Source organism: Fusarium keratoplasticum, chromosome 2 (genome assembly GCF_025433545.1).
Source record: "Fusarium keratoplasticum isolate Fu6.1 chromosome 2, whole genome shotgun sequence".
Lineage (NCBI taxonomy): Eukaryota > Fungi > Ascomycota > Sordariomycetes > Hypocreales > Nectriaceae > Fusarium > Fusarium keratoplasticum.
In genome coordinates this window covers 4,512,683-4,533,554 of record NC_070530.1, presented here as the reverse complement: position 1 = coordinate 4,533,554, position 20,872 = coordinate 4,512,683, and the positions used below count along the sequence as shown (strand labels likewise).

Sequence of the window (20,872 nt, the reverse complement as noted above, 5' to 3'; positions counted from 1 at the left end):
ATATCCTCTATATTATTTATATCTTATTATTCCTTAGCTAATTAGATATATTAGGCGGCTATGCTTAGCTAGTAGTATTTACTTATCTCTTTATGGATTAATATTTTATAGTTATCTTCTTATAGTGCTGCGTATAGTTTATGCTATTAGCGGCGGAGTTGCATAGTATCTCTTTCTTATTATATTTATACTTCTATAGAGTATTAGCTATGGTTAATAGGTTTATAGTATTTATGTGGCTTAGTAGCGGCGAGGGTTTATTATCTCTCGATGGGGTGCTTTTTCTTGCTATTTAGCTTTAATAAGAGGTTCTAAGTACCTAGGTTAATTAAGTATAAATAATAAACCTTTAGGGGTTTTATTAGTTTATAAAGTTATTTCTTTATGATATTATTAGTTATATAATTGCCTTTTACTTATTATTTTATTAGGTAGATTACTTAGTAAGGCATAGTGACTTCCCCTAGTTAGAGTCTGGTTTTATTATTTCTTAGGTATGTTATTCCGAGGGTCTTAGTAGTGCAGATAGCTATTTAGGGGTTATTATCTTAGTTAGCTATATTTAAGTGCTTCTTACCTTCTAGGAGGGTTTATTATAGCTTTAGTTAATAGCGTCCCTCTTTAATATCTTATTACTTCTTTTTATATTTATTGGCTTTATGGCCTTATTTATAGTAATAGTAATATTTAAGGGGCTTTTAGCCCTATTAGGTAGCTCTTAGTTTTATAGGGCTTACTTATATGCTATATAAGGTATTATATTATCTCTTCTTACCCTAGTTTAGGTTAAAGCGAGGATTATTAGCCTTATTGCTATTATACTTGGGATTCTAAAGCTTTTTCTAGGAGAATTATTAGTTATTAATTTTAATAGCCTTATTAATATAATTAATAAGGTTATTTAGTTATTCCTCTTTATAGAGTTTAGCCTATATCTCTTTTTTTAGTTTATTAAAGAAAAAGGATATTAAAGGCTATTAGTCTTAGTTAAGCTTTAAAATAAGTTAGAGGTATTTTATTTTATATTCCGAGGTAGATTAAGTTTATTAAAGTGCTTTAATTTCTCTTTTAGCTTATGCCTTTTTATTAATAATCTCAAAGGCTTATTAAAGCGCTGCTTTAAAGGCTTTATAGTCTAAGTAGAGGTTACTAGTTTATAGTGAGAGTTTAGTAAATAGGGTAGTGAGGTATTCTTTTATAACTAGTTTAAATTATATAGCGGCGTGGTTCTTAAGTCTTCCTGCGGCGTATTAGACCTTACTAGATACTAAAGTAAATTAAGTTAGGTAATAGGTTATAAAGGCCTATAGCTATGTGAGGAAGGTTAGTAGCTTATATATGGTTTTATTAAATATCTCTAGTGGGTTTAGCTTTAAGACTTCTCTTATATCTTTTCCCCTTATAGTAGTAGTAGCTATATAGTTAATATCCTAGATATTATTTAGGTATTAGGCATTTTATTTATACTAGGACTTACCTATTCTTTTAATAAGTTTATAGAGTCTATTTATCTTAGTGCTTATAGTAGTAATCTAGGCATAGAGCTACTTAACTTTCTTATTATTAGAGCTATTTATATTATTTATTTCCTTATCTTAATAAGTAAGGGCTAGGATAATAGGTATAAGTAGGTGGTTAGTAAGTAGAACCTACTAGTGGTTATTAGTAAGAATAGCCTAGGTAATTATTATATTTAATATTATTTAAGGTAATACGAGTAATTCACTAAATAAGAGCTATTAATATATAATAATTATATCTTTCCTAAGGGATAAACTGGTCGTGCTAGGTTTATATTAGTAGGGGATTATTAGTATTATCTTAAATAAGGTATATAAGTTATATCTAGTAATATACTTAAAGGTATTAAATATAATTAAGTTATATTAATAGCTAAGATAGCTAATATATATAAGAGTACTAAGGAGTATATTTTATATACTTATATGGTTACCTTAGATTAATTATTTTAAGGTTTAGTCTAGGGTAGGACTAATATTTCTATCTTTTAGTCCTAGGACTAATATAGATGAAGTTTGGTCCCTTGCTTAGTTAGATACTTCTACTGAGCTTCCCCGCCTAGCCCATGCTATGGCCGTGACAGACTAGGCGAAGCGGATATTAGGATTAGTATTTATATATGCCTAATCTAGTATAGGCTATATCTTAAAGATAAGTCATAGTGGTATTATATTACCCGCTGCGCTACTTATATTAATAAGGGTATAAGTCTCCCGGTTAAAAGGGGAGAAAACTTGCTTTTTTATTCTTTACTTTATTTATATAATAAGGACTTTAATATTTTCCTTAAGGATCTTAATCCTAATACTAGCCTAATTAATATTCTAGCACTTAGAGGCGCTAATATTATGACTCTAGATAGTCTTAATAAGGTTCTTAAACTATTATTTAAGGTCATTAAGACTATTAGCTTCCTAGGACTTATAAGATTATTTTATAGCTTTAAGGAATGCCTACTTAAGCTTAGAATAATTATTATAGAAATAAGTATACTATATCTTACTAATGGGATTAATATTAGGGTTCTTATGCTAATAGAGGGTTATAGCGGTATCTTCTATCTTAGGCTTAGAGGCAAGAAATCTAGACCTCTTTATCTAAATAATAAAGGCTATAATAGCTTTATTTTCTTTATCTATAAGGACCCGCGGTCTATTAACTTACTAAGGCATAAATCTAGTCTCTAGCCTCGCTATGATCCTCTAAATAAAGGCAATAAAGGACCTAGGGTGGCATAAGTTGGCGGCATAAAGTAAGAGAGGTTAAGTTATGCTAGAGGAAGAGATTTAGTAAAGGCCCCGGGCATACCGGGTATATAATGCCATAACTTCCTAGGCGGCCCTAAGATTTACTTTACTTAGCATAATAAAGATAAATAAAAGAGAGGCAGTTTTTATTAGTTAATATTATAAAATATAGCTAAAATAGGTAGTGATTATATGAAAATAAGGATATTATTAAGTGTAGGGCCTATCTCATAATTTTATAGCTATCTCACAATTTTATGGCCAACCTAGCTTACTAGGTTGGCTCGCCTGGGCCTTGGCCCACATGAGCCAACGGGTAGTACACCAGGAGAGCTTTAGGAAATTGGCACATAACACTAAAAGATACCCTAGACTCTCAACTAATTTCAAGCTTGCCTAATGACAAGCCAAAACTCGTTAACCCACATCTAATATTCTCAAGTGGAGAAAATATTATGACAAGTGACAGTGAGGGAAAAATAGAACACTGGCGCAAAATGTGTCTTGGCTCTGTCTGATTTTTGCCGAGAGTACACGGCTGTTTCCCAACGACACGACATCAAATGCGATACGAGCACGCGGCGGCTGGCATATAAAAACACTAGATCCTTGGTAAAAGGCCCCTTCAGTTTCCGAGATTACAGATTCTGGAGCATATACATATGTAAATTTAAGCTTAGAACTAAGTACAGTGGAACAATCAAAAGCGCACAAGCCGCTAATGACGAAACGAAGGCTTCTCATCACAACATCTTCTTGACAACAGATCCTCACCACACGCAGCAGCTTTAGTCGGCCTCAGCGCCCTGAGCGCCGCACTTCTTCTCACAGTAATAAGTGAACTGCAGCAAGGTTAGAACCGCTCCTCATAGCGGGCACTAGGATCTTACCTCATCGCCACCAATGTGACCGTTCTTGGAGTTGCAGATGATACCATCCTAAAGACGAGGTTAGCTGGGATACAATGGCAAAGGTAACAGTCAAGACTCACGAAAGTGCAGTCGGGGCACTTGTCCCACTTCTTGTTACCAGTGTTGCGGTTGCGGTAGTAGTTGCAAGCGCATCGTGTGGCGTCAGGGAGGACTTCGTAAGAAGTCTTCCAGTTGTAGCTGGGGCTCCAAGGAGTGCCGCCGATGGGAGAGGTCTTCCTGTTGGAGACACAGGCGGCAGAGCGGTGAAGGTCGGCGTTGGCACTGTAAGGGGCATCAACTGTTAGCTTCTTTATAGCAACCAGGGATAAGGAATGGGGAGCTTGACGAACCCGCTGGCGGCCATGAGGACCATGGTGGTGAAGAGGGAGAACTGCATGATGAAAGAGGTGCTGATGAAGCCTTTGGGATGTAGAGAGAACGAGTTTGGAGTCTGATGAGGATTGAGAGGGACATTGGCGCCGTGAGCTTTTATAGACGTGACTTTCACCCATGTCTCCCATCCAACTGCCATTCTTCTATCACCCAGCCCCCACGACTTAGACGGCCAAAGCCGAGTTGCCGTGGTGTCCATGATCCCTTCCTTCTTCCAATCTTCTCTCGGACCGACAGACAGCTGATCTCTACACCAAGACAGACGACTCGACTCGACTCGCACGTGGATAGAGTTTGAGCCCTGGTTGGATATATCATAGCGCATTGAATTATACATGCTTGATTCAGAAGGTAGATGCCGAATAGCATCACATGTGGCTATCCTGGTGGGGCGAGACTGGTTTGACATGCCTGCCGGGGAGTGACACTTGGCCCAGATAGTAGAACTCGGAACTATGGCGATCGTAAATTTCCACGAGCCAGGTGTCATTGGGCTGGCGGACCCTTGCTATGTCATGGCGTTAAAAGCTTCCATTGTGGGACTCGGCACGAGGTCTAGAAGCCCAAGGGTCCTTATACGAATTTCTGTTTCACGCGAAGATCCAAACAGGGAGGTGAACGAACCATAGCGCGTTACCGACAAAACTCTATTAAAATGACAATGCACACACACGTGCTTCTTTGATAGAATTGGAGGTTAGATACGTTTCATGCCAAGATGACATAGGTCTAGGTCTATCTCGAGCGTGGGGTGATATGCGATGGCTTGTGGGATCATCGTCGGTCTGTTGATTGACAGGATCACGAAAACCCCTCAAGGGGTTCGCATGAATGTGTACGGCACTTGAGATGGCTCAGTGGAAGCCCCCTGTCACTTCGCCAGGTCAACGACAAGACTCTCGACAGCATGAAGGTCATCGTGGTGAAAGATAAATAGCTGGTCATCTCCACGGCTCTTGGAAGAAAACTCATCACCTCGACTCGCAGTCTCTGCAGCCTTCTTCTCACAGTCACTCTTACAATCCACCAATCGTTTTCAAAATGCATCACCTTGGCCTTGTTGGCTTGTTCCTCGCTTCCGTAGTTGGCGCCATGCCTCTGGAAGCCGAAGCCGAAGCCTATCCCGGCGCTGTCAAATGGACTTCGGGATATGAGCTCAAGCCCACCGACGTGATTGTTCCTGTCGATGGTGTTGGTAAGTTCTAACTTCTCGCCCTGACGTCTTGTACATGTTCATGTACTAACAGCTCTGAAGAGTACGTCGTCAAGGAGGATATCTACCTGGCCTCGCTCAAGGCTGCCGGCATCAAGATCGGTGCACCCGAGCTTGATCCCTCCTGGGTCTCCTACAATGCTTCCGATATCCCCGATTTTGAGGATGCTGAAGCTTCTGAGGGCGGCCATCAGAAGCGCGCCTCGTGCGACAACACCAACTACATTGTCACCGACAAGACCGAGACCTTTGTCGACTGGGACATGCAGATGTCCCCTGTCGTCTGCGCCGTCGGCGACATGGACATCAGCGTCTCTTCTGGCTACAGCATCTCTAACACTGTCGGCGGCAGTGCCGGCATAGACATCAAGTTCATCAAGGACCGTCTCGGCTCGTCGCTCGGCATCAACTACAGCCGCACCTGGACCACTCAGACCTCCATCATCACCAAGGGCACTGTTAAGAACGGAAACTGTGGTGTCATGATCACCAAGCCCATCACGACCCGCCGATCCGGCCGTCAGTTCCGTGGCTGTATTGGATCTTCTCGGCAGATTGGTACGTGGTACGCCGACAGCCGCAACGATGGTAGCTACAACGGGATTAAGTGGATCGAGGGAGCCATTTCCATGTGTGTCAAGCGGGGAAGCAACCCTCCCCTGTCTCGCTGCCATGGACAGGGTAACTTCCGTTAAGGCTGCTGCTGCAGGGGTACGGTGAGGGGTTAAGTGCACTTGACTTCTCCTCAACCGAGCTTGGGATCCAAGGTTGAAGGCGAAATTATAGCAACCAAGGATGAAATTGTACATACTTTTGGGAGGAAACTGACTCAGTCTCGACTAATGCTTGGTCCTCAAAGCCTCAAGGTCGAGTTGCATTCTAATAGATCATGTTCCTTTTGACTCTTGGCCCCTGAGGCGGCCTTGTGACATCCTTATGTAGTAGGTTGTTTCAAAGCCGTTATTGTGTAAAAAGCCATTTTAAGCGTAATACTGTGACATCCCAGCCCCCATGATGAGAAGAAGTGACAGACTAATAAAAGAAAGGACCTAAAAATGGGCATCATCCTGTCATGTTGTCAAAAAAGGTTAAACAATCTGCCAGCGTTGCCGATCGCAATTTAACAACATGCGACTAACCGATATCAACCACTTATCTACCACACTGGGGGGTCGAACCATCATCTAGCCCTTCACTCCGCCTGAACGTAAAGTCGCTGTCAAAGGTACAAGACTCTTCCCCAATGGTTATGCCAACAATGTGAGAGCAGTCCAGTCCAGATCTCCTCTCATAGAAGTCGGGAAAGAAGCAGACACCCGGTTGCCACACCTCAATTGTGTGAGGCATAGAGTCTGAAAATGTGTCTGAAGGTAGCTCGCAGTTCGTGCGTTTTCCTTTACTGCCCTGGTGCTCTTTTTCCGGACCAGCCTCTTCAGAAAATGTTTCAATCAACCTCGCCACGTCCACATGACCACTTAGTCTAGCCCAATCAGCAGGGGTCTTTCCGTCCATTCCATCCTTGGCTTCTTTTGGGGCTCCATGCTCCAACAAGACCTTGATGGTTTCCACGCTGCGTCGACTTGCAGCACTATGCAGAGGAGTTACCTTGTTGAAGTCTGCCTTACCTGCCTCACCCCCTGCAGCAACAAGCTTCTTGATGATTGAAACATGTCCCCGAATAGCTGCGGCATGGATTGCTGTACCTCCAAATCGGCTTCCGGGAGCATTGATCTCTTCTAGACTTGTCGACCCAAGTAGAGACTCAACTACCTCGTCAAGTCCCAGCGAGGCAGCATAGTAAAGCGATGTTGCATGTCTGGGGTAGACGTTCCATTTGAATGGCGAATCTGCGTTCAAGACTTGAACCCAGGACATGAAGCTGTCCCTTGCCTCCGGTGCAAAGAAGTTCATAGTCAGGTCTCGAATCTCATCGTCAACTACCGCGTTGCGAGCATGGTAGAACCAGTATTTGGTAGCGTATTGAAGCAGTGGGAAGTGCACCAGCCTAGACAAGTACTCCTGTTCCGTGTTTGACGGTCCAGAAGATAGGTCAGAGAGTAGCAGATAGGTGAGGCAATCTTGAGCCAGCTCTCTGTGACTTATTCCAGGATCAAGAGCGAAGACCGCCGTTTTCGGGTCGCTCCTAATTTCGGTGGACACAAGGTAGTCCCGAACAGAAAGATGAGACAGTGCAACGTGACCATCTGGTGAGACGGCGATCAGACTGTTACCGAGGAGGAGAATATCCTGAGGACTTCGTAGTCGAGACTCATCATCAATCACATTTTCCCCTTTCTCAATTGCAAGTGCTTCCCACAGTTGGGGAAGGGTGAGAGGGACACAAGAAAAGGCGAGCCATGTCATGATATTCTTCACAAGCGCAACATCTGCGGGGCATGAACGCAGAATGAGCCTTGCGTATGTCGCGCTTAGCCCCTGTGGTAACCTCTGCAGAGACTTTTTGATGTCCCTAATTGTGCGGCACCGGCTGAGAGAGTCGAGCTGACAAGATGCCCATTGAAAGCTAGAAGTAGCGTCAGCTCAGCGTGATTCCATTCCATCCTTTGTTTTTATAGTCTCTTACCTTCCCTTCGACTTTGACAACAAAGAAGATGAGACGAGGCTTTGGACATCGGCTGATAGCCAGGCTAAGTCTTGATCGCCGCTCAGCCTTTTCGCGACATACCGTCCGATGTCTTGGTCGATCTCCGGAACATGATGCTCGAGAGACACACGCCGAACATCCGACAGGGCCCGCTGAATAGCAACGTCATTCCGGCTTGAGACTAGGATATTGACCCAGGATGATGAGTCCGCCAATGACACTAGGATCTCTGCCAACGTTTTGGGATCTTCAACTTCATCGATGCCGTCAACAAAGAGATAAGCTCGCCGTTTCATCGACAGCATCCTGATTTCTTCGGATATCATCTCAATGGCCGGTGGTTGGCCCCAGCCTTGCTCTGTGCTTGTCTGGAATGAACTCTGCAGTTCTTTGGGAAAATAACCCATTTGGGTGCAAAGTTGGCCTAGGAAGGCTCCCATGATGTTTACCAGGTCTTGTGTGCCGGGGTTGCGGAAGTTGCAATAGACAAAGGCATAAGCCGGTTCATACTCATGATCAGGAGTTTGGCAAGCCATCGACTCGATTATGTGACTCCTTCAAGGTAAAATGTAAGTAAAAGGTATGATGCCAGAAACAGGGTTCCATGAGAGCACCTACATCATGATTGTTTTGCCAGAGCCAGCTAGAGTGTAAGTGTTAGCAACAACGATCTTTGATATGGCTTTCAAAAGCTTTTGTGTTGGGCTAAATGGTAAGTTTACGTACGTGGACCAGTAAGCCACAGGATGGAGTTCCTTTCTTTCGACCACTCCTGGAAATCCTGCCCATTCTGAAGCCATTCCGAGGTACCAGACTGATGGGAGGACTGTGCGAGTATGTGGTCGTGAGCTGGTTTCAAAGGTGAAAGCCAATCCACGATTGCGCTTTGTCGTTCATCTAACCTCGTTATCAACATTGTTTTGGCTCGCAAAGTGCTGAAAATTGGGCATACTTAGTCGGGCCATGGCCAGCTCATCTAACTGTCCGCACGACTCGTCCATCTTGGTGTTCAAAGAAATGGACAGGCGCTCTATGTTTTGAACTGTGAGTCTGTTGTGTTCAAGTATTACTAACGGCAGTTTCAACCAGTGCTCTCAATTAGCTCAACTTACGAGTTGTGGGAGCTGATTGCCAGGTTCAAAGATGTCTTGCATCTCTGTAAACCAAGAATCGACTCTTTGACTTCATCGCCTTTCAGTCGCCGTGTCAAGGTTTGGAGAAGCGCCTTCCGCTTTGAACCAAGAAGAGTCTCAACATCTTTTGGTTGTATCCTCCTCTCGACGGCTCGAAGCTCAGCCAGACAGGACGCCATCACAGGCTTGATGCTGTCAACCAGCCTTTTAGAGATTCCTGGTTGGTTTGAGGAATCGTTCTTGACCAGGACGGACTCGATTGTTTCTATCAAATTTCGAAGGTCGCGGACTTCGTCTATTATTTGGATCAAAGTCCGTGGAATCTTCCGCATTTCAGTCCTCACGCTGTAGCAACATGAGAGGATGGAGCAAGCAACTTGCAAAGATGCAGCCACCGCTGTCGTGATGCTGAGCGGATCCATGTCAGTGGGTGCTTTTCGGCGGCCTCGTAGCACCTTGGGGGGAGAATCTTGACCGATGAGGAGATTTCAGTGATTCGAACACATGCAGGATACTCTTAGCCTCGCTTGAGGGGGGAGGAGCCCGTTTTCTACGTCAGAAAATGAGGCTCCAAGCGATAGAGCGTGACTTCCTACGGTTTTATTCATTCGGGTTATCAACTTTACCCTGAATAACGCCTTACTAGGCGACTGCATTGGAATTTGAATGGTGGAGGCAGTGTCTACTATAAATCGGGCCGACGGGACCACCTTCGCAGTCAATGCCACAGCTGTGCAGAACTGGAGGTGTCGAAAAGTGCAACCACATTGCCATAGCCTTCACGCCCGAGCAATAGGAAATCCACCCGCACTTTCAGGGTCTTTGTAAAGACGAGAAGTGATGCAAGTCGAACCGAACCAGTAAGAAGAATTGCCGTTCTGCAGGTCGGCGCTTGAGGCCCTTTTCAAGTGCGATAAGGCTGGGGTCGCTCAGCTGGAGACCTCCTCATCACAGCCTGCATGACTCCCTAAGCCACTTTCACAGCCTGATTCGGTGCCAAGTACCCAAGCTACTGAACAATGTATCTTCAAGTACAGTATTGGGATATGATGCTATGATGTGTTGATAATGTGTTCTTTATTATAGTTCAGCCCCGGCCCTCGGTGGGTTAACGAGTCAGACGATCGATCGTATCTTCAAGTACGCAGATGGGAATTTCCACAGCCTGATCCCCCGTAAATACGGTTATTTTAGATTATCTCTCAACCATAACTCTAGACCTCATTGGATAATCGGTTTCCTTCAAGGCCCTCGCCCCTCGGGACCGCGCGAGTCTCCAACGCTGTGAAGAATATGCTATAGCACTTTTAACTGTCAAATCATGATGTCGTGAGTCGTGAGATTTGCATTGCCTAAAAACCATCGGCTCGAATCGCTCTATCTCTTTTGTAGTGTAAGGCCAATCGCCCGGTTCAATCTTTGCTTCTCTGCCCTGGCAGTGCCATTAGTCGGCAGTCCCAGCTCACTAAGGATCCGGTTTATGTCAGCAGCTAGATAAGTCAAGTCAACTGAGTGAAGAAAGAGTCCATAAAAAGTACTATAGACCGCTTGCTGCATCGACATCACCAACAGTCGCAGGAAATGGAGTGATGTCCTCGCCTGTCTCCACGTTGACGAGCGGAGTGATTTCTGCATTAGACCTGGTGGCACTGCTGTTCTCCAGTCGAATCATACTATTTAGATCGCTGCAGAGCATTGTCCTGTCAACCACCCGCCTTGGAGTTAGAGGCAGGCGTAGGGGCAAATGTTACTTACGAGTAACCAAGCCGTTGGCCTAGCCTCTCGATCTTGTTTCCTAGATCCCGACCAACGTCGTCAACCTGAGCAGAGAGTTGACGCTGGTTCTGGTTTAGCTGCATAAGTTAGGCGTTGATGCTGTTAATGGCTTTTAAGACTGCAGCTTTGGTATTGATAGATGGGAGGTTACGACAGTGGTCAAACTCATTAGCAAACCCTTGGAGATGTTGAATCATGACGTCAAAATTGGGCATCGGGAGGTGAACGGGCATTTCGTCTATGGCAGTGGCGTAGGTTCGTTCGAATACGCGTGAACAAGTGACTGAAAGAGTCTCGGTGGGTGGCGAAGACAAGAAGAGACACAATGGTTTAATGCGGAGAAAAGTGGCAGTCGGCTGAAACGCGCCCGGAGTGATTGAGTATCAATTTGTAGTCAGTGTGAGTATACCTGTAGTACGTGGTTGAAAGTGGAAACAAATAAATCATAAAATACAGTGGGAGGCAATAAGTATTTGCTCACCCAGAGGTTCCGCGCTATCTAATTTAGGTTAGGTTAGTCTCGCCGCTTTTATCGCATTATTTCTTAACTTATAAAAATTATTTAAAAAATAAATAAGTAAGAAATAACTATGTAAATAAAGCTTAATATATTAATTATATCTTAAAATATTTATTAATTATTTTTATTTATATAAAATCTCTTATTTCCTCTTTTTATTATTAGGATTACGTTTTGGGTTAGGGTTAGGGTCAGGGTTATATTATAGCAGCACTAGAAGATCCTCTTGGTGGGCAAATACTTATTGCCCCCCACTGTAGAGTGTATCGTTGCTGCGTCAACTGACGACGAAAAACACAGGGCTTACCTCAGCGAGCTCAGACCATTTATGTGTCTCATCATCACCAACCGGCACAACGGAGACCAGTTGGTCAATTGAATAGCCTTATTTTGACACCCCAGAATCATCTCCCCTTATGAATTGAACGACTTAACTGGGGCCGCGATTACCCTGCCTCGCGAGTCCGACACAGACCGTTGACAAATAGTGATAAAGTTCGAATTCTCCTTCAAATACGGCCGGTGGTGGTTGAAGGGAGAGATACACCTTTCTATTATTAATATCACGCGAATTGTTTTCTGAACCGTGGCTGATAGCTTTGAGTAGACTAGATTCAGGTAAAGGCAGGAGTGCTAGTTGACTTGTGAAAGCTCATCGATAGTACATAAATTTACAATTTAGACGCCTTGGAACATCCCTTCGATCCAAACACAATCTTTAAGTCCGCGTCAATCTGCTGCCTCCAATCCTTCTGCTGGACAGTCAATCCCCTGTACTTTTCAGCAAACCAAGCCTCTGCCACCAACCCAGCTACCTCATCTCCGTCATGCACGGCATCAACAAGAAGCATCAGGCCTTGAACAATATCAACCAGGCAGTCCATCGCGGCGCGGGACCTCAGCTCCGCTTCTTCCCTGCTGACCCCCTCCACAGAGGCCTTCAGATCTGCCCACCACTGCCTCACCTGGTCGTGCTGTGTCTGGAATCTACTATGCTTTCGGATTTGTTGCAGGAGGGTGCTGACCCAAGCCTCCATGGAAGCCATGACTGGCTTGCTGAGTTTTCCATGAAGTACTCTCAGGATTGAATCGTCTGCCATCATGTCAGTAGTACCCTCCCAGATCGGCATGACATTAGCATCGCGGTACAGGCGAGCGATGTTGAACTGCATGTCCTCGTTCTCCAGATAGCCAACACCGCCAAGGCATTCCATACACTCCTGAAGGCCGGAGATGGAGGTCTTGGAGCAATGTCCCTTCAGAGCAGGCGTCAGAAGGCGGAAGAGATTATACGCCATGGCCTCATCACGAAGCCCAGGGACCTGGCCTACGTCGGCTGCATTTGCTCCGATAGGCTTGCCGGAGAACGCTGCGACCTGACCCTGTTCAGTGACTCCGAGCAGGCCAGCGACGAGAAGATTGAAGAGTACATTGGCTTTGTACTCGGCATGCATACGCGCAAGGGTTCGCATGAAGCTGGTCCGCTCCCACAGCGGACGTCGACCTACGACCCGAACCCGGGTGAAGGCGCGGACGATGCCTAGGCCTCGACCCCAGAGGCCAATCGCCGTAGCGCCGTTGTGAATACGGGCGATGTTGAGGACTGTGGCAATCTCCTTGGTGCCGCGGCTGTCCTCGCCGACTAGCCAAGCTCGGACGCCCTTGAGCTCGAGCTCGGCAGTAGGGAGAGCCCGGGTGCCGAGCTTATTCTTCAGACGCTGGATGGAGACGCCATTCAGTTCCGTGTCGTTGCCCAGGACGTCTCTCTGTGTCATCGCCTTTCTCATGGGGGCAAAGAAGGTGCTGATTCCCTTGGGTGTCTGCGCAAGCATGACCATCATGTTGCTATCAGTCGCGCTGCTGAACCACTTGAACCCGTCGATGAGCCATGGACCAAGGTCGTTGCCATCAGTAGCTTTGACAGCCAGGGTCCGATCAGGGTTGTACGTCGCAATCGTTTCTGTCATGCTGACGTCGCTTCCTCCCTGCCTTTCCGTCATCCACTGCCCAGTCGTCCAGGCAAATCCCGCGTCTCTGCTCGTAAGCCTCTCGTATGCACTTTGAAGGACTTTCCGCTGGTCCTGGGGCAGGTCTGACTCGGTGAGATGCTTTCGAAAGAGACTCGCCACTCCATCAGACATCAGGGACGGGCAGTTGACCCATGCCGCACTACCACACCACAGAGCATACTTGGCAAAGTGATAGACGCGAGAGTATTCGGCATATTGATTCTCGTAAGGAATGGCAACCATGCCCTCGGCGATACCAAGAGCTTGCAGGTTCCGCCAGCCCTCAGTGGTAATCAATTCGTCACGGCGACGGCCCCAAGAGTCTAGGGCCTTGACGTAGGGAGTGTTGCGCTCGGCATCGAGTACCCAGCTGAGGACTTGTGGGGAGAGCACCTTGGCGCCGAACGAGGCCAGGTCAGGTGCAACGCTATCGAGAACCTCCTTGGGGAGGAACAGCTTCAATGCGCGACCAAGCGCAGCATCGTCGTGGAACTGGTTGAGGACGTCGGGCGGCGTCTGAAAGAAGCCCGCCGTCGAGCTTGAGGGTGCTGGCCGAGAAGTGACGCTCATAGTGGTGGAGGTGAAGGAGATGCTCTTGTCAGGCTTTGTGTTGAGATTGAAGGACTGGGGGATTGTAAACTTCGCACACCACGGCGACCAGTTTATATTTGCGAAAGGCAGCTCCTCCAGGCTTCTGGTACTGCGAACCTGCAAATGCCGGAACTAGATCGGGACTGGGCTAAGACCTTCCTCGGACCGAACCAACCCCTCAGCGTGCAATATGGGGAGCCCCTTACAGTGCCCAAGTTTGTCTAAATTACCCTTGGATACAGTGTCGCCATGTTTCGGCAACCGGGACAGCTGGCTTAGGCTGGTCGAGAGCAGACAAGGCTTTTCCCGACCGAAGCCTCTTTCCGCATGGTCATGTGTTCACAACCTCGGCCATCGTTTAGATCTAGATACTCTCACAAATCTCCGGAATTGCTGGCATTAGGGACATTTTGCTTGCACTGGGTAAGCCCTCTCATCGGCCAGATTAGAGGCGTCACCCCTGAAGCCAACCACAATACCGAATCAAGACACGGCTGAGGGCTCTTTTACCTCAACGAGCTCCTTCTGATCATTAACTCAAATGTTCCCTTTGACTAGAAGCTTCTGACTGTGTGACACCTCGTCTGGCCCGTGTGAACGCATTCTTTTCCAACTGTGTAGAGGCTCAGCCAAGAACCCAGGTCACTGTGATGGCTATCCAAAAAATTTAGGTGCGCATTATTGACGAGAAATCGGTCATCGGTTTGGTCACTACCCATGTTCTGAGCTCCCCTACGGGTATTGAAGTTGTTCTTGGCTACTTCAATGTTTCCAATGATTCGCCAGGACCTCACACGTTTAAAAACAAGCAAAATTTACTGGTCTGACAAGAGTCAATAGGCAAGAAAAGCTCCATCGCAACATGTTGTGGACGACCTTTCTGGAAATTGTTGCGGTCCTTCTGCTTACAACTTTGCCTCTTGAGCCTTGCGTGCTTGCTTTTCCCTTTCCCTCAACACTCTTCGAAGAATCTTTCCGGTTGGGCTCTTCGGAATAGCTTCAAGAAACTCGACCCCCCCAACCAACCACTTGTAGCGCGCCTTGTGCTGTTCAACATGCTGACAAATCTCCTTCGCCGTCTGCAGGTCTGACTTTCCCTCCGACTCCCGTGATCTGACGACAAAGGCCTTGGGGACCTCGCCCGACTGCAAATGAGGGACTTGGATTATAGCACAGTCGAAGACAAGGGGGTGAGCCAGAAGATGTGCCTCGAGCTCCGCGGGTGCGACCTGCATACCCTTTGGTGACATGTTAATGCGGGCAAAGATTTACGGAGACAAAATACGAACCTTGACTTTGATAAGCTCCTTTATTCGGTCAATAATGAAGAAATGTGCGTGCCCGTTGGAGGATTCGCGGACGACGGCCTCATCTCCTGTTCGAATCCATCGGCCTTGATCATCCCAGATAAACGTGTCCGCCGTTTCTGCCTCGTTGTGGTAGTATCCAAGAGCTACTGCAGGCCCCTGAACCAACAATTCACCTGGCGTGTCATAACCCGCAACCTCTCGTCCCTGGACATCAATGATCTTTGCCTTGATACCCGGGAGAAGAGAGCCAGTAGATCCTGAAACCATGTCCGACTCACTGGTTGATGTGACGCATACAGCAGTCTCTGTCATCCCTGACTTCTTGTAAGTTCTATACGGGCAAAGGGTCACGCGTGCCTTACCGTAAATCTGGCCAATATGCCACTTCGGGTACTGGGAAGAGAGTGCCTCCATAGTTTCGCTTGCGAGTGGGGCTCCTCCGGTGTAGATGAATCGGATGCTGTCTAGGTCATACTTCTTACACTTGTCGTGGCTGGATACCATCTGAACTAGGATGGGAGGAGCGATGTTGATCTGCTCGATCCTGAATCGCTCCACTGTTGCTAACAGCGTCTCTAGCTTGTACCTTGGCAGGACGACGACCTCGTCGCCACGGTACGGAGCAACATGGGCCATGACGACAAGACCGTAAGCGTGGCTGAATGGTAGTAACCCGAGGACGGCCTGCGAGTCAATGCCGTGCTGTCTTCGGTAGAAGCTTTCGTAGGTGGTGAGTTGAATGATATTCGCAATGACGTTGTAGTGCGAAATCATTACGGCTTTCTACATGACCTTGTTAGATATGATCGGAGAGGGTGCTGTGAAGGTTCCTTACGGGGAGGCCCGACGTTCCGCTCGAATAGCTCAGGAACGCGACTTGTCTCGCACCTTGGCCTTTGGACCATTTTTTGAGGGATGGCTCTGGCAAGTCCTTTCCCTCATTCACCAGATCCTCTATAGTGACTTGCGCGGACTGTTTATTGCCGGCCATCGGGAGGACAAACACTCGCTCCTCTGGCAATCCCACTGCCTTTGCTGCCTGGAGGGCAATCTTCAACAGGGGCACGCATGTGAAAAGGGCCATCGCACGGGATGACCGCAACTGGTGCTCTACTTCCAGTGCCGAGGCAGCTGGATTCACAGGTGTGATGATTCCATTTAACCGATGCACTGCATGGGTCACGGCAACATAGTCAATCTGGAGAGTTGTTAGTGAGTTGTCAGACTCGTAAGATAATGAGCTCCATACTTACCGTGTTTAAAGAGAAGAGGGCAACCACAGTATCCCATTCAGAGTGAGTGCTGTCCAGATTGAGTCGTTTAAAGATGGCTCGTGCCATGCCCTTTTCTCGCTCAACCACCTCGACAGCACAATATGTCTTTCCCGTTAGGCCACAAGTAAAGGGGTTGCGCGATTGTTCAATAGGATATCTGCCGTATCTGTTGTCGCTCATGAAGTCGGCGATGCTGATCGAGTCAGGGGGCTCTAGGAGAGACTTGAGATCAGCTCAATGTCCAGTCATACACCTGCTGGGGTGCAGGTGGCAGCATACCGGTGGGCATCGCCGGCACCCACGACGGCGGGTAGAAAACCATGGTGTTGGGTATAAGAAAACCTTGATACTCTAAGGTCGAACGGGCGGAGAAGGTTGTTGGGATGCTGCAAGTCATGTGGGTCGTGTACTACTCGAGGCGCTTACATACTTATATTCTACTTCCAAGATCCGGAAAACCTGACTTCCGCATTACTTCCACGTTCCCTCCCAAGTTAACAACCCGGGACTGATCAACCCGGGCCATGGTTAGCTGGACACTGCACTGTTCCTCCGCCCGAGGCCTCCTTTCCCCGCAACTCGGCTCTCGGGTTGCGGTGCATCCGTAGCCAAGGCTAACGTCCCTGTTTTCATAATATATCCGGTCTTACCGAGGATGCGAAGGTGGCCTCAAGCGGAGTTGTTAGACATCTCCTTTCCCTCGATATAATCCCCTCCTGCAGCCAAGGTGAACCAGAGGACCTGGCTATTCCAAGGCGGTAAGGCCGAGCAGCAAATTACGGGAGTTCACTCGCAAGCTTATAGAGACTTTGCATGCTAATTTAATGTATGATCAGACTATGGCAAATACCATGGTAGCCATGTGGTGATATGAACTTCGCTGAGGGTTGACACTCAGGCGAAGCGCTCATTAGGGCGACTATCCTACAGTTGACGGACAGAGGTCCTGGACTATCAGGTGCTTGACCAGCATGTACCAAGGCCAAAACTAGAAGTATATTCGCAACTGTTGTCCGCTTCTATTGCCTTCCCCAGGGGTTGCTGTTGAGTCCTGATCACTCCTGCTCCCCGTCTCCATGGCAAAAGCATCCCGATCTTCGTGACCTACTAGGCCTCTCCACAAACCATACTGCCTGCTGTCGAGCACTTAAAAGTCATAGGCATCTAGATTAGTAGAGTGCTCCGTACCCCTTGAGAGGTCTTTATTGCCCATCCCAGCGCTCATGAACCGAGATAGGCCGTTGTCTGGGAATCCATTTGCCGTATGCCAGTGGATCTGATCTTCAAGATTTCCAATGAAAGCCTCGTCGATTCCGAGAGTACAGAAATCCGTGTAAGGGGAAGTAGTCGAGTCGGATGGGAGGCTACTACGATAGTCCTGGGTGGTGGATGAACCGCTAACAGTAACAGGGGCTTCGGGTGGCGGGGCTGCAGTAGGGTCTGAGCCTCCAAGACAGGTGGGAAAGTCTTTGTCCTGCGGTAGAAGGCCCTTGCTCAGGCTCATGTCTAACGCCAATGCCAGTCGGAGGTACGAGGTAGGTTGAAAGGCGAATATATCGGCCCAGTTGGCATTGGGGCTGCTGCCCCTCAGCCGGGTAGTGCTGATGATGTATCGCACAATTTCGATAATCCAGTCCACTCCTTCGTACTGCGGACAAAGATCCTTGATGGCTTGGATCAAAATGTTGGCCTGGTGTTGCTTGGCGGCCGTCGCTTGGTGGAGGCGGCCTAGCTTGATGTCCAGAATGTTTAGGACCAGAGGTAATACGATACAACCAATGGCCGAAATCGGTAGCCAACGGACTAGCCCGCGTCGAGCCAAGTCCCCTTGACAGTCCATTATTCCCAAAGTTGCGTCTTCAAGTTCGTTGCGGCTCTCGAGGATGGCCGAGAGGCTCCTGGCAAGCGAGCTGTGGCTGTCGTTCTCGTGCCGGCCCGCAAGACGGAACATCTCATAGTGGCATAGGGTGATACGAGAGGTGTGATAGTACATGTACATCAGGTTTGTATACAGCGCTGCTGAATTCTGGTCAACTTCAACGCCAATGTGATCATCGGGCGGTAGTGAGAGGCGAGAGTTCTTCCGAGGTTTTGGAAGCTTTAACGATGTAAAGGTATGCCACTGCCTGAGGGTAGCTTTGCAGTCATCGAACATGATTGCATGACCTAGACTGGTTTTGGGGCATTGCGTATTATCTGGCGGAAAAGCAAGGAGAAGAGTGTTAGTTAACGCAACGTATAGCCTCACCCACCGGGCGAGTATCTCTGCCAGGTGCCGTTTGGTGGGAGGGTTGTAGACCTTGGAGCGCTCGGCCTCGTTCTCAAAATCCGCAGCATCAAGCGGGTCCTTGTTGAAGTTGAAGTGCTCGTTCGTGATCTGGATAGGACGTCTGAGAAGAAGACCAATGGACCGGTCTCGAATGACACAACACCACCAGACGCGTTTCAAGCTGCTTCGCTGCCGGTCAGAGCATGCTGTTATTGTAGCATAGCGGTGTGCCTCTGCAAGCTTGGCGTTGTCGATTGCGAGACTCAGCCAGGATGTATGCGGTGCCCTCAAGGACGACAGTGACGACAGCGTGAGGAGGAGGGCAGCCTGCGCCATGGTGAAAGGAGAAGCTTCGGTACCGAAGTCGTAGAGAAGCTTGGTCCGTCGCAGCAATGTGCCTCTTGTCGACCGCATGTTGGGGTATCCAAGAGCCCTCATGGTAGCTTCGGGTATGAAGGTACAAGATGCAAAGAGCATGGCCTGGAGCAACAACAAGGATACGCAATGCGATTCTCCAGCGGCAGTGCCATGATAGATCTCCCAAAAGTCACCTTCATTCAGTAGCGGCAAGACTGGGTGGACGTAACGGAAGTACTGTTGAACAAAGTCATCAAGTAAAGGGCGTATTGGAACTCGGAGGCAGCCTTCGAGCTCAAGGAAGTTGACATGTTGGGGTGGAATGTTGCCAATGTTTGGAACAGCAAGAAATGCGTAGTGGTAGTAGACGACATCAGAGGCGGCGGTTCTATGTCCACTGGGAGCATATTGGCTATTCGAAGTAGAGTACTCATGGCTTAAACAACCATCCTGGAGGTTGGGCGTCTGATAGTTGCGATGTGTTGTAGCTGTAGGAAACAAAGTCAGCGAAGAATAGCTAGCTAGTGGGGGCTAGTCGACTCATACCGTCAACAAGGACAGGCTGCTTATCCTTCACAGAATTACCGTGCAAATCTCCATTGACACCATCTTCAGCTGTCCCTGGGCGGTTACTGCAGACGTTCTCTGCCTGGGGGGCGGCGAAATCATCGGTTCCCAGGCCAGTTGCTGCTTGGGTCCAAGACTCTCTTCCACCCCCCGAACCTGATACCGAACCGGGCCCGTCAGTTATTTGCCTTGAGATCTCGCGTCGGAATGGAGTGTATGGAGGAAGGGATGCTTGGGTGTCGCCTCGGGAATCAGGCTCGGCTGTGTGGCTATAGCAAACGGCGGTTAGTTCAGTCAAGAGACTGTCGGTTGAAATATTGGCTGACTTTTTCGTTGCCCTTCCAGTGACTATGCAAGCTTCGCTGTCGAGGTAGCAGTTCATGCACGGTCTGCCTCTCTGAGATACATCGCAGCGGACCTTTCGTGCTCGACAGGACAGACATGCCTTGCGTGCCCGTTTGCGGATTTTGGCCGAGCTCTTGGGCCTGTAATAGGTCGCGTTCCCTTCTGCGGCTTTCTGGCAATTGCCGAATTCCATTCCGGCAATAGGAAGAATTTTTCGACTGGATCAGATGAACGGGGCTCGTGGGTTGCTGGCGGGAGACAGGACTGCAAAGAACAGAGGGTAAATGATGGATCATAGATGATGCGTGGTTGTCCCCAGGGAGCCAGGTTAGACTACCCCGGGCTGGATCTATATCGTCAGTTGTCTGGGGAAGTCGCAAGTAGAATCTGGGGAACGACCCAGATCCCCGATTTGCTCACGAGACGAGATCGGGTTCGCGAAACTAGGCGCACAGATTCGCCAGTCCTTCTCCGCTGGTCTTTAGCCGTAAGACTTTGCTACCTAGTGAAGCTCGCCGGCGCCCTCTAGGGAGCAGAATACACGGGGTGTGGGTGGGCACGGGACGAGGGAACCAATGAGGAAGAAAGCCCGCCAAGTGGGTCCGGTCAAAGATGCGTAGGGTAGAGCTAGAGGTGGCTAATTTGGGCAGGGTCGGGAAGAAGAGAACCCGCCGACGAATTCGGAGTTCCAGATTGACGGCCCGCGGCTTGAGGGGTCATACTTTTGAGTAATTGCAGTGGAATAACACGGCCTCAGCAAGGCTGTTGCGTTGTTCGTTAAAAGGCGGGTTGACACCTTGATGGGAGAGGCACAACTACCCAGCCGTCACC

General features: G+C 48.0%; 5 protein-coding genes and 1 pseudogene across 6 annotated transcripts, besides 1 other annotated feature; 1 reads left to right on the top strand and 5 right to left on the bottom strand.

Moving 5' to 3' along the window:
• Nucleotides 1–3,556: 3,556 nt before the first annotated feature.
• On the bottom strand, nt 3,557–4,076 carry NCS57_00330400 (uncharacterized protein; the record flags this gene model as incomplete). The annotated part of the gene is made up of 4 exons (XM_053053307.1): nt 3,557–3,610; nt 3,659–3,706; nt 3,760–3,961; nt 4,030–4,076. 4 exons carry the CDS (start codon nt 4,074–4,076, stop codon nt 3,557–3,559), a joined length of 351 nt encoding a protein of 116 aa, XP_052918553.1.
• Nucleotides 4,077–5,113: 1,037 nt separating this feature from the next.
• NCS57_00330300 (uncharacterized protein) lies at nt 5,114–5,980 on the top strand (the record flags this gene model as incomplete). The annotated part of the gene is made up of 2 exons (XM_053053306.1): nt 5,114–5,267; nt 5,328–5,980. 2 exons carry the CDS (start codon nt 5,114–5,116, stop codon nt 5,978–5,980), a joined length of 807 nt encoding a protein of 268 aa, XP_052918552.1.
• Nucleotides 5,981–6,437: 457 nt separating this feature from the next.
• Nucleotides 6,438–8,891, bottom strand: NCS57_00330200 (NACHT domain-containing protein; the record flags this gene model as incomplete). The annotated part of the gene is made up of 5 exons (XM_053053305.1): nt 6,438–7,809; nt 7,972–8,445; nt 8,509–8,533; nt 8,617–8,716; nt 8,793–8,891. 5 exons carry the CDS (start codon nt 8,889–8,891, stop codon nt 6,438–6,440), a joined length of 2,070 nt encoding a protein of 689 aa, XP_052918551.1.
• Nucleotides 8,892–11,990: 3,099 nt separating this feature from the next.
• On the bottom strand, nt 11,991–13,898 carry NCS57_00330100 (uncharacterized protein; the record flags this gene model as incomplete). The annotated part of the gene is made up of 1 exon (XM_053053304.1): nt 11,991–13,898. The coding sequence occupies one exon, from the start codon at nt 13,896–13,898 to the stop codon at nt 11,991–11,993; it is 1,908 nt and encodes a 635-aa protein (XP_052918550.1).
• Nucleotides 13,899–14,824: 926 nt separating this feature from the next.
• Nucleotides 14,825–16,825, bottom strand: NCS57_00330000 (uncharacterized protein; the record flags this gene model as incomplete). The annotated part of the gene is made up of 6 exons (XM_053053303.1): nt 14,825–15,157; nt 15,209–15,543; nt 15,592–16,012; nt 16,065–16,427; nt 16,483–16,715; nt 16,783–16,825. 6 exons carry the CDS (start codon nt 16,823–16,825, stop codon nt 14,825–14,827), a joined length of 1,728 nt encoding a protein of 575 aa, XP_052918549.1.
• An 825-nt stretch (nt 16,826–17,650) lies between these two features.
• On the bottom strand, nt 17,651–20,180 carry NCS57_00329900 (annotated as a pseudogene). Its single transcript has 2 exons — nt 19,676–20,180; nt 17,651–19,617 (listed from the first exon to the last, which is right to left on the bottom strand).
• Nucleotides 17,651–20,180: a sequence feature.
• Nucleotides 20,181–20,872: the final 692 nt, after the last annotated feature.